At 37.5% G+C, this 15991-nt stretch overlaps 1 protein-coding gene across 1 annotated transcript in view; it reads left to right on the top strand.

Moving 5' to 3' along the window:
- The window catches only part of LOC125293097 (G2/M phase-specific E3 ubiquitin-protein ligase-like), a 31185-nt gene extending 15936 nt beyond the window's left edge, over window positions 1-15249 (top strand). Inside the window, exon 4 of the mRNA XM_048240786.1 lies at window positions 15076-15249. Within this exon, the coding sequence (XP_048096743.1) occupies window positions 15076-15086 (11 nt within the window). The 3' untranslated portion in view covers window positions 15087-15249. The remainder of the gene's footprint in view (window positions 1-15075) is intronic.
- The last annotated feature ends 742 nt before the right edge of the window (window positions 15250-15991 follow it).

Here is a 15991-nt window from a genome sequence, read left to right as displayed (position 1 = left end):
AGCCTCGGGATAACACGTTATCTCCACTATCATCAGTCATGCCCCTTGATCAAAGTGGGGAATGAAATAAAAGTTTGAGAACCACTGGCTTAACAAGTTACCTGCAGTCCAGAACACAGAATCTGTTGCAATATTCTGATGATCGTGATGATATCGGCAAATGTTTGTTTTCCAAAGTAAGAATTTCACTTCACCATGCACCTTCGACAATGAATAGCTCATTACAGTGCATGAAAATGCACTGTACTGTTCTTCCTAGGCTTCTTATTCTTATGCTTATTACAGTGCATGAAAATGCACTGTACTGTTCTTCCAAAATTTCTTATTACAGTGCATGAAAATGTACTGTACTGTTCTTCCAAAATGTCTTACTACAGTGCATGAAAATGCACTGTACTGTTATTCCAAGGCATTTTATTACAGTGCATGAAAATGCACTGTACTGTTATTCCTAGGCTTCTTCTTATTATAGTGCAGGAAAATGCACTATACTGTTCTTTCAAGGCTTCTTCTTATTACAGTGCATGAAAATGCACTGTACTGTTATTCCAAGGCTTTTTCTTCTTCTTCTGATTCTTGTTCTTCTTCTAACGCGTTTAATGCAGCTTCAACCGTTTAACGTAGAAACTTCATTCAGACTGCGTTGCGTAGGTCTTACTTAGGACATGGGGGCTTTGTCTTTTTCATCTTTGTAACTTTTATACTTTTTAAACTATTAATTAAAAACTATCAAAATTTCCCCATTGACTTAACATTGCCCTTTATGACATCACAGCAATTAGAATCCTATGGCAGGTGTTCAGGCCACCTGGATCAACTGCCAGTCTCAGGCTTTAAGCATACAAACTGGCCCTATTAAGACTACACATCCTGTTCAACTGCTTCCTCTGCCAAAAACGGTTTCAAAATAAATGTCCTCACTACAATATTTCACTGTTAAACAATTTAACCCTTTAAACTACTGAACTTTTTAACTGTTCAGCCATTGTAACTGTTACTTGTCATCAACTATGACTCCTACCCACTGTAGCTAGTTAGCTAAGTAACATGGTTAGCATAGTTAGCATGCTAGCATGTTAGTTAGCATTTTTAGCAAAACTACTAAAAATGATTAGCTAAGTTAGCTAAGTAACATGGTTAGCATAGTTAGCATATCTGCTAAAAATGATTAGCTAAGTTAGCTAAGTAACATGGTTAACATAGTTAGCATGTTAGCATGCTAGTTAGAATAGTTAGCATACCTACTAAAAATGATTAGCTAGGTTAGCTAAGTCACATGGTTAACATAGTTAGCATGTTAGCATTGCTAACATGTTAGTTAGCATAACTACTAAATATGAAAACATTAGCTAAGTTAACTAAGTTAAGTAACTTGGTTAACATTATTATCTTTGATAACATTAGAGCCATTCCAACTGTCAGTTATCGTCAATTATCTACCTAAATAATTGAACCATTTAAATTATCCACCTATTTAACCGTTCAATCATTCCAACTATATTAAACCTCATCTACCTAGCAACCAATATAGTTTGTTTTTATTCTGTATGATATTTTACATAATATTTTTTGCATTTTCATGCACTGTATTTCCTTCAGGAAATGCTTTTCTAGTTATTATAACCTTTTCTTTTTACCTTTTCAAGAATTAATGCGACCCTAACCGCTTAACGTACAGACATGTTGAAATAACCGTTCTGAAGGTCTGGAGTGGGGCAAGAGAGTTATTATTTCCGATTTTTTATACAGTTTATACTTTTTGAGAAATAGGGGATTAAAAATGTTAAAAAGCTCAATTTTCCCCCTTAGACTTCAAAGGCTGTGATGTCATAATGGCCAAAAGGCAGCTGCGCTTGTTAAGCTCCCAGAGTAGTTCCCGGGCTAATTAGAACACTGACACAGGTCTCACCTGTGAAATCAACTGTCTCAGCTTCTAATGCATACAATCTGGTGCGCCCTAAAACTACACATCCTGTTCAAGTGTTTCCCGTGTGTCAAAATAAAAGTCACAGCCATATCTCATGCTTTGCGCATTATATCTCCAGAACGGTTTGACGCATGTGCTTCAAATTTGGTACAAGTGTTTGTATGACTCAAAGATGAAGTGAGTTGATGTTGGAGGTCAAAGGTCAATGGTCAAGTCAATGAACACTCTGAGTGCGATATCTCAAGAATGCCTTGACATACATGCCTGAAATTTGGTATGAGTATTTGTATGGATTCAAAGATGAAGTGAATTGATGTTGGAGGTCAGAGGTCAAATGTCAAGGTGAAAAACACCTTGAGTGTTATATCTCAAGAACGCCTTGACACACAAGGTCTTTTGGTACGAGGGTTTGTATCAACTCAAAGATTAAGTGATTTAATGGGTTTTTTTCAAGAATTTCCCCACCAACTTTAGCAGCTTTCCATCCACTATTGTAATTCCTTTGGCATTACATTCTAGTTCTTCCTTCTAACGCGTTTAATGCAGCTTCAACCGTTTAACATAGAAACTTCATTCAAACTATGTGACGTAGGTCTTACTTAGGACATGGGTGCTATGTATTTTTCAGCTTTGTAACTTTTATACTTTTTAAACTATTAATTAAAAACTAATAAAAATGTCCCCATTGACTCAACATTGCCCTTTATGACATCACAGCAATTAGAATCTTCTGCCAGGTGGCCAGGCCACCTGGATCAACTGCCAGGCTACGTTTATACGGTGACGATGAAAAGAGAAGACGCAGAAGTGGCGTCACGTCTTCATTTTTTATTGGCGTTTAGACAAGCTTTCTCAGGGGAAATCTTTGTTTTATATGAAGGCGCTAAGAGTATGTGATATTCGATTGGATATGCATTCCAGACCGCTGGGTGGTGGTGTGATAGAACCCGGTGCGTCCACAGCGCAGACATTCGAATTTGACAGTTTAGCCAGAGAGTTAATCAAGGTTCTTTGGTTTAGCCGTTTAGACGGAGACGCAACCCGGGTCATCTTCAAAACTCTACACTCTGGAATGAGTCTTCAGATTTTTGCATCTTCAAGCCCCGATGGCGGGGTCGCCGTGTAAACAAAAGGCACTTATGATAAAATATTTTGTCGTCCTCCTTCGCAATCGTTCTCGTATAAACGGCCTCTCAGGCTTTAAGCATACAAACTGACTCTATTAAGACTACACAGCCTGTTCAAATGCATCCTCTCCCAAAAACTGTTTCAAAATAAAAGTCCTCACTACAATATTTCACTGTTAAACAATTTAACCCTTTAAACTACTTAACTTTTTAACTGTTCAGCCATTGTAACTGTTACTAGTCATCAACTATGACTCCTACCCCCTGTAGCTAGTTAGCATTTTTAGCAAAACTGCTAAAAATGATTAGCTAAGTTAGCTAAGTAACATGGTTAGCATAGTTAGCATGTTAACATGCTAGTTAGCATAACTGCTAGGATAGTTGCTATGCTAGATTGTTGCTAGGATCTGGCATCATGGTTTTTGTTTGTTTTTATGTAATGTTCGTAATTTTATGTAATGTCATGTTTATTTTTTGTATTAATTTGTCTAGTTAAATGTTTTCTCTCTTTATTTATGTTATTTTTGATAGTTTTCGTGTTATTCTCTTAGTCCTTTTTACTGCTTTCCAGTTGGCTGATGTTGTTAACGTCTGTCCATTGGGAGCTTGCTATGGCTAGCTTTTGCCCTGGGCCTCTTACATCCTTCAAATCCATCTGTGAGCGGTGCTGCACCCGGCTGTCTGGTCGGGGATTTCTCGGGACAGTAGCTGGAGCTACTCTGCAAAAGATCTACCGAGGCCGCCGAGCTGTTTCTGACCTGTAAGCTGCCATGCCAACTGGAGTCTGGATTGAACAGACTAACGTTAACGTTAATGTTGAAGAACTCTGCATTACGGACCAACAAACTGTCGCTGTTATAGCAGCTAAGTCCACCGAGTTGCCAATCGCTCACGACTTTCGGACTGGTTTGCTTCCAGTAATCTCCAGACTAACAAGGCCTAACGTTCACGTTATCTCCAGACTGCCAGTGAGTGTAAAGAACTTTGTTGGCGTTGCATCGGTTGTGGAGACACAGCTGTCGCGCAGTTTCCACCTTGAGTCATCATTGCCCTTGGACATTTTCAACCCGGCTGGAAATTGGACTAATTTTATTTTTATATTTTACTTATTTTATTTATTAATTTGTTTGTTGTCTTGTATGTCTTGGTGTCACAGGTACGCTGGCGACTACGCCGCTCCGTCTGCTATTGTCTTTGTTAGTATGTGTCAATGACAATGTCTCATATGTGGAGCGCTTTGGTTTGCACTCTGTGCATGTTAAATGCGCTATACAAATAAAACTGACTTGACTTGACTTGCTAAAAATTATTAGCTAGGTTAGCTAAGTAACATGGTTAGCATTGATAGCATGCTAGTTAGCATAGTTAATATAACTACTAAAAATGATAAGCTAAGTTAGCTAAGTCACATGGTTAGCATAGTTAACATAGTTAACAGCATTAACATTATTAACATTTTAAAAAAAACTGCTAGAAAACATTAGCTAAATTAACTAAGTTAAGTAACTTGGTTAGCATTATTATCTTTGTTAACATAGTTAGCATAACTGCTAGCAAACATTATTAGAGCCATTCCAACTGTTATCGTCAACTATCTACCTAAATAATTTAACCATTTAAACTATCCACCTATTTAACTGTTCAGTCATTCCAACTATATTAAACCTCATCTACCTAGCAACCAATATAGTTTGTTTTTACTCTGATATTTTACATCATATTTTTGCATTTTCATGCACTGTATTTCCTTCAGGAAATGCTTTTCTAGTTACAGTGCATGAAAATGCACTGTACTGTTCTTCCTAGGCTTCTTCTTATTCTTCTGTTTCTTCTTCTAACGCAGTTAATGCAGCTTCAACCGTTTAACATAGAAACTTCATTCAAACTATGTTACGTAGGTCTTACTAAGGACATGTGGGCTTTGTATTTTTCATCTTTGTAACTTTTATACTTTTTAAACTATTAATTAAAAACTATTCAAAATTTCCCCATAGACTTAACATGGGCTGATGACATCATAATAGAGCACTTAAGCAATTAGAATCCTAGGCCAGGTGTTCCGGCCACCTACATCAACTGTCAGTTTCTCAGGCTTTAAGCATACAGTCTCATGCTCTTAACTAGACTGCATTTCCGGCGGGAACTGCAAAAGTGTGCTTGCCCTGGTCCGGTCACCAACGTGAGCAGACAGTGACATACGCTATGCTGAACCTGGCTTGATCCAAGCATTCTAACAGTGCCTTTCAGCGATGGAGCAGTGGCAATACCTCAAAAGCTCTATTCAACTATTGCCTTGCGGGGTGAATGCGGTTCGTTGGCTTTTACCTGTGGCCTGCCTTCGAATTTAGCTTCTATGACTAAAATCAAATCAATAAAATAAAACAACAGCAGTGATTGGCTGCAAAAATAAATAATGTCACACGTCTTGCACCTCTCAAACTGGGCTATCAGGTAACCTAGAAATTAAAAATGTGAAATTATGAAATATGACTAAGGCATTAAAATGCTGCTTGTTTGTCAGGATACTTTTTCACTGATTTATTTTAGAAATATGAGCTATGAGTGAGAATGTTATATATTCCATCCCCTAATTCTGTTTTACTGGTTTATTTGACAAATAATCTATATGGATTTGCTCTATAAAGACCTTATGTATGTTTGGGATTGTTTTGAGAGCCTATTGATGTATCTCAGAATAAAGGAATGTCCACAACATTAGTGATGGGGTTTTTTTTGTGTGTGAATGTAGCCACAATAGGAGTAATTTTAGCAACATCGTATTTTGTGTGGCCCATAACGACCCAGTGGATCATGAAAATGTGCCAAAATTCACATTCCTTGCTTGTTGTTGGTACATTAATCCCATTCATATTGCCACTTATCTGAGATGTTCAGTATAGGTTTAAGGTCTGGGGCAGGGATTTGACATTCTGTGACTTCTTCATTGAGGGCTTGCTTAGCAGCACTGTCCGCTTTCTCATTTCCCCTCAGACCAACATGGCCTGGGACCCAGCAAAAAACTACACTCAAGTTTTGGTTCTTTAGACGTTCTAGTTGATCAAGCTCAGCTTTGGTTGTACTTTTTGCGTGACATTAAAGCCTACTGGAAAGATTTTTAATTGCAATTTAATTGAATGCAATTTACTTTTACGATTAAATAAAATTCATTTATCCCTCTCACCCATAGTTTTCTATTTATTTACAAATGTACATAGGCCTACTGTAATTACATTTATACATAGTTATTCTACTGATCTTTATACTATTCATCCTGCACATAAACTTATTCTTACTACTCTTATAATGTTGTTTCTGCACTACAATGACACTGTTTCCACACTGCACATAGCTGTATGTTATGTACATATCTGTTATATATTTTTCATATTGAATATCCATATTTATTCTGTTTTATTATATTCTGTTAATACACTGCATATATCTATATTATTATTTCTACTATTATAATGTTACTACTACATACATTAGTCTACTTATTGTATGAGATAACTGCTAATACACTGCACATATTTATATTTAATTCATATTACTCTAAACCACCTTCTGTAAATCAACTGTATACTACTGTCTACATTGCACTATATTTCTTGACCTGTCTCTGTATATTTCATCACCTTTCTATACTTTGCATCACATTGTATGCATACTGTAGCTACATGAATCACAGCTAAGATCCTTGGTTGCTATGAAGGCCAGTCGTTCTAAATGGATGGTTGAATGCTATGGCCAAAGGCCAGTTATCTCTGCCGTTGTCAAGCGGGCATATCCTAACTTTATCTTATTTTAAACATCTCTATTTTACTTAGCCTACTTCCATACAGTGACTCCTATTAAGAAGTGGCCACTTCATTCAGCTTACCGTGATTCACGCAGCAACATTATTAAATTAATCTGTCACCATATGCCTATGCCAACGTTTGCAAAGAGGAGAATCTTTTAATTTGATTCACAATGAAACGTTACATTTAATGTACATGTAAACAATGAGTAGGCTAGTTTTGGTTGTTGTTGGTGGTGTTACTGCATCCCTTAGTTATGCCTACAATGCAAAATTGTTCCCTCGCGACGTGAAATGCCACCACAAAACATTGTTTGGGAATCGGTCTTATTAGGAGTCCTCGCTTAAGCTGTCACAGACTCAGGCGCTACTTTTAGGGCTAAAATGCTTCCTGAATTACTCTTAGAAAAAAAAATAGGAGTCCTAAAGTTACGAGTGACGGAGTACAAGCATCTCATATCAAATGACCATGGCATTACGCTAAGCAACATAAATCTCATAACGTTACAACATCTCCTCCCTATGACCTAGCTAGCTAGCTTCTAGCCACACAAGAAATGAATGATGTTAAAATGTCCGCTTAGCATTCTAATAACAGAAGGGGCACATTTATGTGGACCACTACAACATGACTCATTATGTCTGTAACTCTATAAAACACTTACTTTCATAAAGGAAGCACACCATCCAGCACATACACATGGAAACCGATATTTTAGGTACTTAGCCACGAACTCAAAACCTGTCTCTCTGAAGCTCTGTTCTAGAATCTTTGCTCTGAAGTCTGTTCCCGTTGCTAGGCAAAATCAAATAAACGAAATGAGTCTTCCAGTATTAAATGTGTACGTGTGATTACGAATGGATGTGTGTGGTTTGCAATTAGAATAAACAAGAAATAACATTTCCAATAATTTCCCATGATAAATTACATAATATTTGCACCTTACTTCCTACTAATTCCACCGCATTTAGTGAAATGTAATACAACGTTGCCACCTAGTGTTCAGATGTAGGCTATTTAAGATTAACGTGGCATTTCCTGCTTATTCTTTTGTCAACACCATGCTTTTAGGAAAACAATCTTTTTATCATAGTTTCCTCTTCAGTGAGCGATTACCTGGTCGTTTTTGTAACAGAGATGGCTGTTTATTGTCCCTAGGTTTACAGAAACACCTATTAATATTAATACATAGGCTATGGAAATCAAGTTAACGCTGCCGACAACTGTTTGTCTATTACATGGCCCAGAATGCCTTGCATGTCTTTACAACAAAACAACCCAGTAAAACCAGAGGTGGAAAAAGTATGAAAATATTGTACTCAAGTAAAAGTACCAATACTTTGATTAAATATTACTCAAGTACAAGTTAAAATACCGATCTGAAACTGTACTCAAGTAAAAGTAAAAAGCAGTTCATTTAAAATGTACTTTAAGTAAAAGTTACTTAGTTACTTTTTTTTTTTTTTTGAGGGGGGGTGGGGGTACCAGAACAACCAGTTTTACCAGAGACTTTCTAATGAGGAGATATAGCACTCAAAAAATCCTCCATAGTAATGCATGGGGGTTTGTAACGCCAATATGGCAGTTGTCTACACATATCACAACCCTTCCACGGCAAAACGTCGACATGTGAATACATTGAGCCAATCATGTGGTGTGTTGTAAAATACATTGAGCCAATCATGTCATCTGTTGTGATCTTGCCGCTGGAGCAAGATTGGTGTCGTGAAGCCCACGCACACGCATTTCTGCTGAAATAGATGCAACGATAAGTGCCCAAAAAGCGTTTGTAATATGGCCTGCCGAGTGGAGGGACTTGCCTAAAAGGACTTTGGTCCTAGCTCGAGTTGCTGCAGCCAGCAGCTAAGGCAGCAATGTTCATGCTCCCAGTATGTAGCGCTGTAGCTGGAGCAACTCGAGCTAGGTAAAATCGAGTTTTGTTCATACCCGACAGTACTCAGTGGCGTTGAGAAATGGAGATCTATGTGAAAAAATGTGAAAGACTTCTCCTTTAAGTTTGAGTAGTAGTTGATTTTCAAAGTTAGTTGCACTCATCTTTGTTCGCTTTGCAGTGAACAGTAATCCAGCACAACTGAAATGCCTCTCACAGGCAGCTGAGGCAGGCAGGCCAATGTTGAGTTGCAGAGTTTTTTAGATTTGGAAACGAGCAGAAGGTTCAGCACATTAAAGGGCGTCAGACTGGGGAAAGTGGGAAGTATAGGGCCCCAATGGAGGAGAGGGCCCTTGAAAAGTGGAATACGGGGGGCACAACATTTTCACCAGGCATTAGTAATAACTCAGGTAATCCACACATAAAAAATCCAAACAACTCCATAAGAAGAGTCATGTGTAATGAAGTGGAATAACACAGGGAAAAAGTATTGAACACGCTAAGAAAAAGCACTAAGGCAAGGAAAGGGAAGGAACGAGCTGGAATCTGTAAGTAGTTAGAGAGTAGTTATCCTTTCTATCTGTGCAAATTAATATAAGCTTGGTTAGTAGCCTACATATTGATGGGCTATAAAAAGGTTTTTCATTACCAAGGTGTCACACAAGAAACATTTCATGATGGATAAAAGCAAAAAGCTCCCCCAAGACCTTTGCAACCTTATTGTTGCAAAACATATCAATGAAACTGGTTACAGATGCATTTCAAAACTTCAGAATCTTCTAGTAAGCAGCATGGGAGCCATTATCTGCAAGTGGAAGGAACATCACTGCATCATCAACCGGCCATGCATAGGATCTCCTCGCAATATTTCTGACCAGGGAGTCAGAAGGATAGTCAATTCCAAGGGCCAAGGACCACTCTGAGAAAGCTTCAGAAAGACTTGAAGGCAGCCAATTAAATTAAATTAAATTAAACAGTTCTGGAAGTAACTAAAGATCAGGATTCACAAGAGGGACCCCTGGAATCTGTTTAGAACAATGGGCCAAAATCACACCTGATACTGCGACTAATAAGTTTTGTCATACAGGAAATGTCTTGAAGCTGTCATTACAAACAAAGGCTTTTCCACCAAGTATTGAAGAAATTTCAGTAGGCACGTTCAATACTTTTTTCCTGTGTCATTCCACTTTTTTACACATAACTGTTATGTTTGGATTTTTTATATGTGTTAATATAATGTGTAGTGAAAAATTTGAATAGACTCACTAACCCTAACCCTAGGAAGTTCAGGCTAATTACTGAAAAAAAAAATTAAGTGTTCAATACTTATTTCCACCATATATTTATTTTACCTGAATATTTTAACTTCCAAATTAAATGTCAAAATGACAGGACTGACTGGATTTTGTATACAAAACATAGTGAAAACTGTCTAAGGTCACTCTCACTCTCCCCTTGCTAAAGAGCTAAATGGTTTAGTCCGCCTGCACGATAGTCTATCTTTTGTTTATTTAGTTGAGCATCGCTAGTAGTGGACCGCTAATTGTTGTGCTGCTGGTGCAATGTCTTTCTCCAAGAAAGCCAAGTCAGGTTACCAAAAACAAAGGCCGAAACAGGAAAAATAGACATCAAAATGAGGGGAAACAACTAATAAACTTCTTTCCAAATAAAGGTGAGCACAAAGCGTCAAAACACGAAATCCCATGGTGTTTGCTTGAATAGGCTATCTCCGCAATCATTAGTGCTAAAACGAACTGAGACAACCCATTGAAATAGCGGAAAATACTGTACACTTTCATAGGTTAGGCTACACATGTAATCTGAGGCATCTCGTGATCCAGCTCCATCTCCATCACTTTCAGAAAGACTGCATGGGCCAGCTTGATTCATGTCCTGTTGTAGGCGATTTTTTCTCTCCCTTTCTGTTTTCGTTAGTCTTAACTTTTTTTTTTTACTCAAGTAACGGATGGGATTTTTGATGTAGCGAAGTACAATACTTCACTCAAAATGTAATCAAGTAAAATTTAAAATACAAATTTTATAAACTACTTAAAAAATACAAAATACACAGAAAAACTACTCAATAAAGTAACGTGAGTAGATGTATTTCGTTACTTTCCACCTCTGAGTAAAACCTAATTTCCCGTAAACATATGAATTTGCATACTTGTAACATTTTTAATAATAATCTCCCGTCATGACATTTAACAATAAGGAAAAATTTTATTTGAATGCCGTCAATGTGAAAACAACTCTATTATGTAAGCTATATATAGCTACTGTTCTCCTTGCTATTTCAGTTCGTAAGTCCATACTATCCCATGATTGGGTAAGGCTACCTGGAGATATTGTGGTTCTCCAGAGAGATTGTGCATCCTTGAAAGGCATTGTGATAGCAGTACAACTGCAAATGTGAAAGGTGATAATTACCAAAAATGGATGGGTGGTTTGCCAAATGATGGAAACTTTTAGAATATTTCTTTTTTTTTTTAGCTTATGCACCCTCACACTGGAGTCCCCAGTTCATATACAAAATTTGGTATCGATATGTGACAGTGTTCCTGAGATATGGACGACTTCCTGTTTCGGTTTTCGGTTTCGGTTTCTGTCCGATTTTGTTTGGCTGTGACGGGCAAACGCTTTTGAAAATCAAAAATCCTTCCGGTAACTTTTGTGAGGCTTGGTCCAAGGATAATGTACGTCAAGTTTCGTGGCGTTCAGATCAAATTTGTGACCTGTGAAAATTTAGTTTCGCTTTCTGTTCAATCCAATATGGCGGACGAACGGCACACCCACCTGACGTCATCTTCGCGACCAACTTACACCGGTACTGACCGGACGTTTTAAAGTTGGAACGGTGTCTGTCTCAAAGGGCCTAGGCGCTAGAGCTGACAAAAAATTAGGGAGACGGGAAAAATAATAATAATAATAAAACTTAAGAAGAACAATAAGTGTGCTGCTTTGCAGCAAGCACACTTAACAATAAGTGTGCTGCTTTGCAAGCACACTTAATAAGACTACACATCTTGTTCGTTTCCTCTGTCCACAACATAATTTAACCATTTAAACTATCCACCTATTTAACTGTTCAGTCATTCCAATTATATTAAACCTCATTTACCTAGCAAATCATTTAACCATTTAAACTATCCACCTATTTAACTGTTCAGTCATTCCAACTATATTAAACCTCATCTAGGCCTACCTCGCAAATAATTTAACCTTTTAAACTATCCACCTATTTAACTGTTCAGTCATTCCAACTATATTAAACCTCATCTACCTAGTTCAGTCATTCCAACTATATTAAACCTCATCTACCTAGCAAATAATTTAACCTTTTAAACTATCCACCTATTTAACTGTTCAGTCATTCCAACTATATTAAACCTCATTTACCTAGCAAATCATTTAACCATTTAAACTATCCACCTATTTAACTGTTCAGTCATTTCCAACTATATTAAACCTCATCTAGGCCTACCTACCTTAAAATAATTTAACCTTTTAAACTATCCACCTATTTAACTGTTCAGTCATTCCAACTATATTAAACCTCATCTACCTAGTTCAGTCATTCCAACTATATTAAACCTCATCTACCTAGCAAATAATTTAACCTTTTAAACTATCCACCTATTTAACTGTTCAGTCATTCCAACTATATTAAACCTCATCTAGGCCTACCTCGCAAATAATTTAACCTTTTAAACTATCCACCTATTTAACTGTTCAGTCATTCCAACTATATTAAACCTCATCTACCCAGTTCAGTCATTCCAACTATATTAAACCTCATCTACCTTTCAAATAATTTAACCATTTAAACTATCCACCTATTTAACTGTTCAGGCATTCCAACTACATTAAACCTCATCTACCTCGCCAAATAATTTAACCATTTAAACCAGTGTTTTTCAACCTTTTTACTTTTGACACTTAAAATGTCCCACGGCACACTAACATCCTGTGTGAAGAAAAAATAAACATACCATAGCCTAAAATTTAAAATAATACACAGATACGGCCTTATTATGGCTTCTATGCAAGACCTGCTCAATAAAACAAGCGCCCTCTGTTTCATTTGTAGGTGACTATATCTAAAATTTAATTGTTGTTATGAACTGGATATGTGATGATTCTGTGAATACTGGATATGGGGGCCCCGTTGTACAATGCCTGCATACCACAAATAGTGCAATCATACAATCAATGAGAGCATGTGGTTATAAATTCTTTGTTGCAACAGTTGCTTTTCTGGACCAGTGAGTGACATTTGGGTAATTTTCTGCGGCACACCTGATGATCTCTCACGGCACACTAGCGTGCGCCGGCACAGTGGTTGAAAAACACTAATTTAAACTAGCCACCTATTTAACTGTTTAGTCATTCCAAATATTAAACCTCATCTACCTAGCAACCAATATAGCAACCATGTCAAATACCCTAGTAACAGCCTAGCAACCACTTCCACAGTTACAACCAGGGCTTTGAACCGATTTTTTCCCCCAATCGGTTCGTTCCGAACAGAAACGGAATTATAACCACCAATAAATTGACGTTCCCGAACCGGTTAGAACAAAAAATACTGTTCGGGCGGTTAATTTTCGTTCCTGTCAGCTGTTTAATGCTATAGAATTATGTCACATCTATCTCATCCAGCTTAAACCAAATGTAATAATATTACAACCATTATTAAATAATAATAATTATATTATTAATAATAATAATAATTAAATAGGCCTACAATTATTTCAAATGTGTAGTTTATTGTTAAAGAGAAAATTTCCACACAAACGTAACAACATTATTAAGACCGTGGTTATGCCACTTTCGGGCAACAACAAATTCCAACTGTCGGGGAAAGACCATCCAGTAGGCCTACTCATACCAGTAACAAGCCATCTGTGCATTAGGCAAACAGAGGTGTTGAAAAGCCATTTAGCCAAATGTTAAGCTAGTCCATCATTAGCGATGGAGTCGACAAATATATCTATTGTTATTGTGTTTGGAATGAGCGTTTTAATTAACGATGGATCGTAATTTACCTCTTATTTAAGATGTGGAGTGGAGACTTTGTAATCCACCGCTCTCTCTCCATTCAGTCAGCGAATGTCTGATGTCACACAGGAAGTGAACCTCAGCCGTCATGGTAGCGTCTTGGGAAAATAATTACTTTTTTTTTTTAGGGCGAAAACTTTGAGGAGCGAAATAAAACCGGTATTAACCGGTTACCATTATTTTTAAATAAGTGTTCCTGTTCCAGAACATAAAAAATAATAACGTTTCCGGTTTCGTTCCTGTTCCCTGTAAAATACAAAAAGTTCCCGGTTTTCGTTTTCGTTCCTTGAACCGGTTCAAAGCCCTGGTTACAACCTAGCAACCAATGAGTTTAACCTAGCAACCAGCATAGCAACCACCACAACTAACCTAGCAACAGCCTAGAAACCACCTCAAGTACCCTAGCAACAGACTAGCAACCATGTTAAATACCCTAGCAACAGCCTAGCAACCACTTTCACAGTTACAACCTAGCAACCAACATAGCAACGAATGAGTTTAACCTACCAACCAGCATAGCAACCACCACAACTAACCTAGCAACAGCCTAGCAACCACCTCATGTACCCTAGCAACAACATAGCAACCATGTCAAATACCCTAGCAACAGCCTAGCAACCACTTCCACAGTTACAACCTAGCAACCAACATAACAACCAATGGGTTTAACCTAGCAACCAGCATAGCAACCACCACAACTAACCTAGCAACAGCCTAGCAACCACTCATGTACCCTAGCAACAACATAGCAACCATGTCAAACACCCTAGCAACAGCCTAGCAACCATCACAACTTCAACCTAGCAACCACCATAGCAACCAACAGGATTACCCTAGCAACCAGCATAGCAACCACTTAATTTGGCATAACAACCAACATATGTACCATAGCAACACTATTGCAACTATATCGACATTATTTGTTTTTACTCTGTATGATATTTTACATCATATGTTTTGCATTTTCATGCACTGTATTTCCTTCAGGAAATGCTTTTCTAGTTCTTCTTATTCTTCTTCTTCTAACGTGTTTAATGCAGCTTCAACCTGGCATAACAACCAACATATGTACCATAGCAACACTATTGCAACTATATCGACATTATTTGTTATTACTCTGTATGATATTTTACATCATATGTTTTGCATTTTCATGCACTGTATTTCCTTCAGGAAATGCTTTTCTAGTTCTTCTTATTCTTCTTCTAACGCGTTTAATGCAGCTTCAACCGTTTAACGTAGAAACTTCATTCAAACATTGTCACATAGGTCTTACTTAGGACCCCAGATAGCAGTAGACTCCGGACAGACTCCACCTTCAAACTGTTTGATTTGTTTCAGGTAAGCCTATTTGCTTCAACTATATTAGAATGAAATACATTATTTTTGCTTTCATATAATGTTAATGGATCCTTTTGACGTTTACGCTACTTTAAACTGGTCTTGGACAATTAGTTAACGTTAGCTTTTGGGGTAAGCAAGGGTTAATGAAATTTTATCCATGTACAAATTAATTTAGCAACGCTTTTTATCCAAAGCGACTTAATTTGGTCAATTTACTTGTTACTTCAGGGCTAGTCTCCCTTAGAGCAACTTAGGCTGAGATTTTAACTCACAATTTCCAGGCTAGCATGCTAGCCTGATTCCTTAACCGCTACTGCATCCTCTGTAAGCCAGAAAATAATTGAGATGTGTTCTATGTAGTGAGATACGTGTTTGTATGTTAAAATAATGATTTTATACAGTTAGCAGTCTAGGCGTGTATCCAAGTATCAAATGAATCATGCCTTCTCCCTCCGCCCCCATCTCTTCAGCCCCAGGACTGAGGCATTCAGGTGGCGTGACTGGCATGCCCTGTCTGCAATCCTCCCTTTCAGTAAGGTAAGTGATAAGTCTTGTAGCACTGTTTAGCCTATGTTTCTGACATTTAAAATTCAAAAACCAAAATATATTACATAAAGGTGTTATCAGGGATTAAAATTCTCGTTTGTACGACGGACAATCGTCATTTGGAAATTCGAATCCCAGGTGGTGCACTCCTAATCAAAGATAACGGTCTCTCTAAAAGCTGAACGTGGAACGCTGGATACATGCTTCACTTTAGAATCTCGCGGTGTGAAAAGGCAGAATCGCATAGAAGACGACTAGCTAAATTACTATTAAATCCGCTTAGCATCATTCGCTA

Source organism: Alosa alosa, chromosome 1 (assembly GCF_017589495.1).
Source record: "Alosa alosa isolate M-15738 ecotype Scorff River chromosome 1, AALO_Geno_1.1, whole genome shotgun sequence".
Classification (NCBI taxonomy): domain Eukaryota; kingdom Metazoa; phylum Chordata; class Actinopteri; order Clupeiformes; family Clupeidae; genus Alosa; species Alosa alosa.
This window is presented reverse-complemented; position numbering and strand designations above follow the sequence as displayed.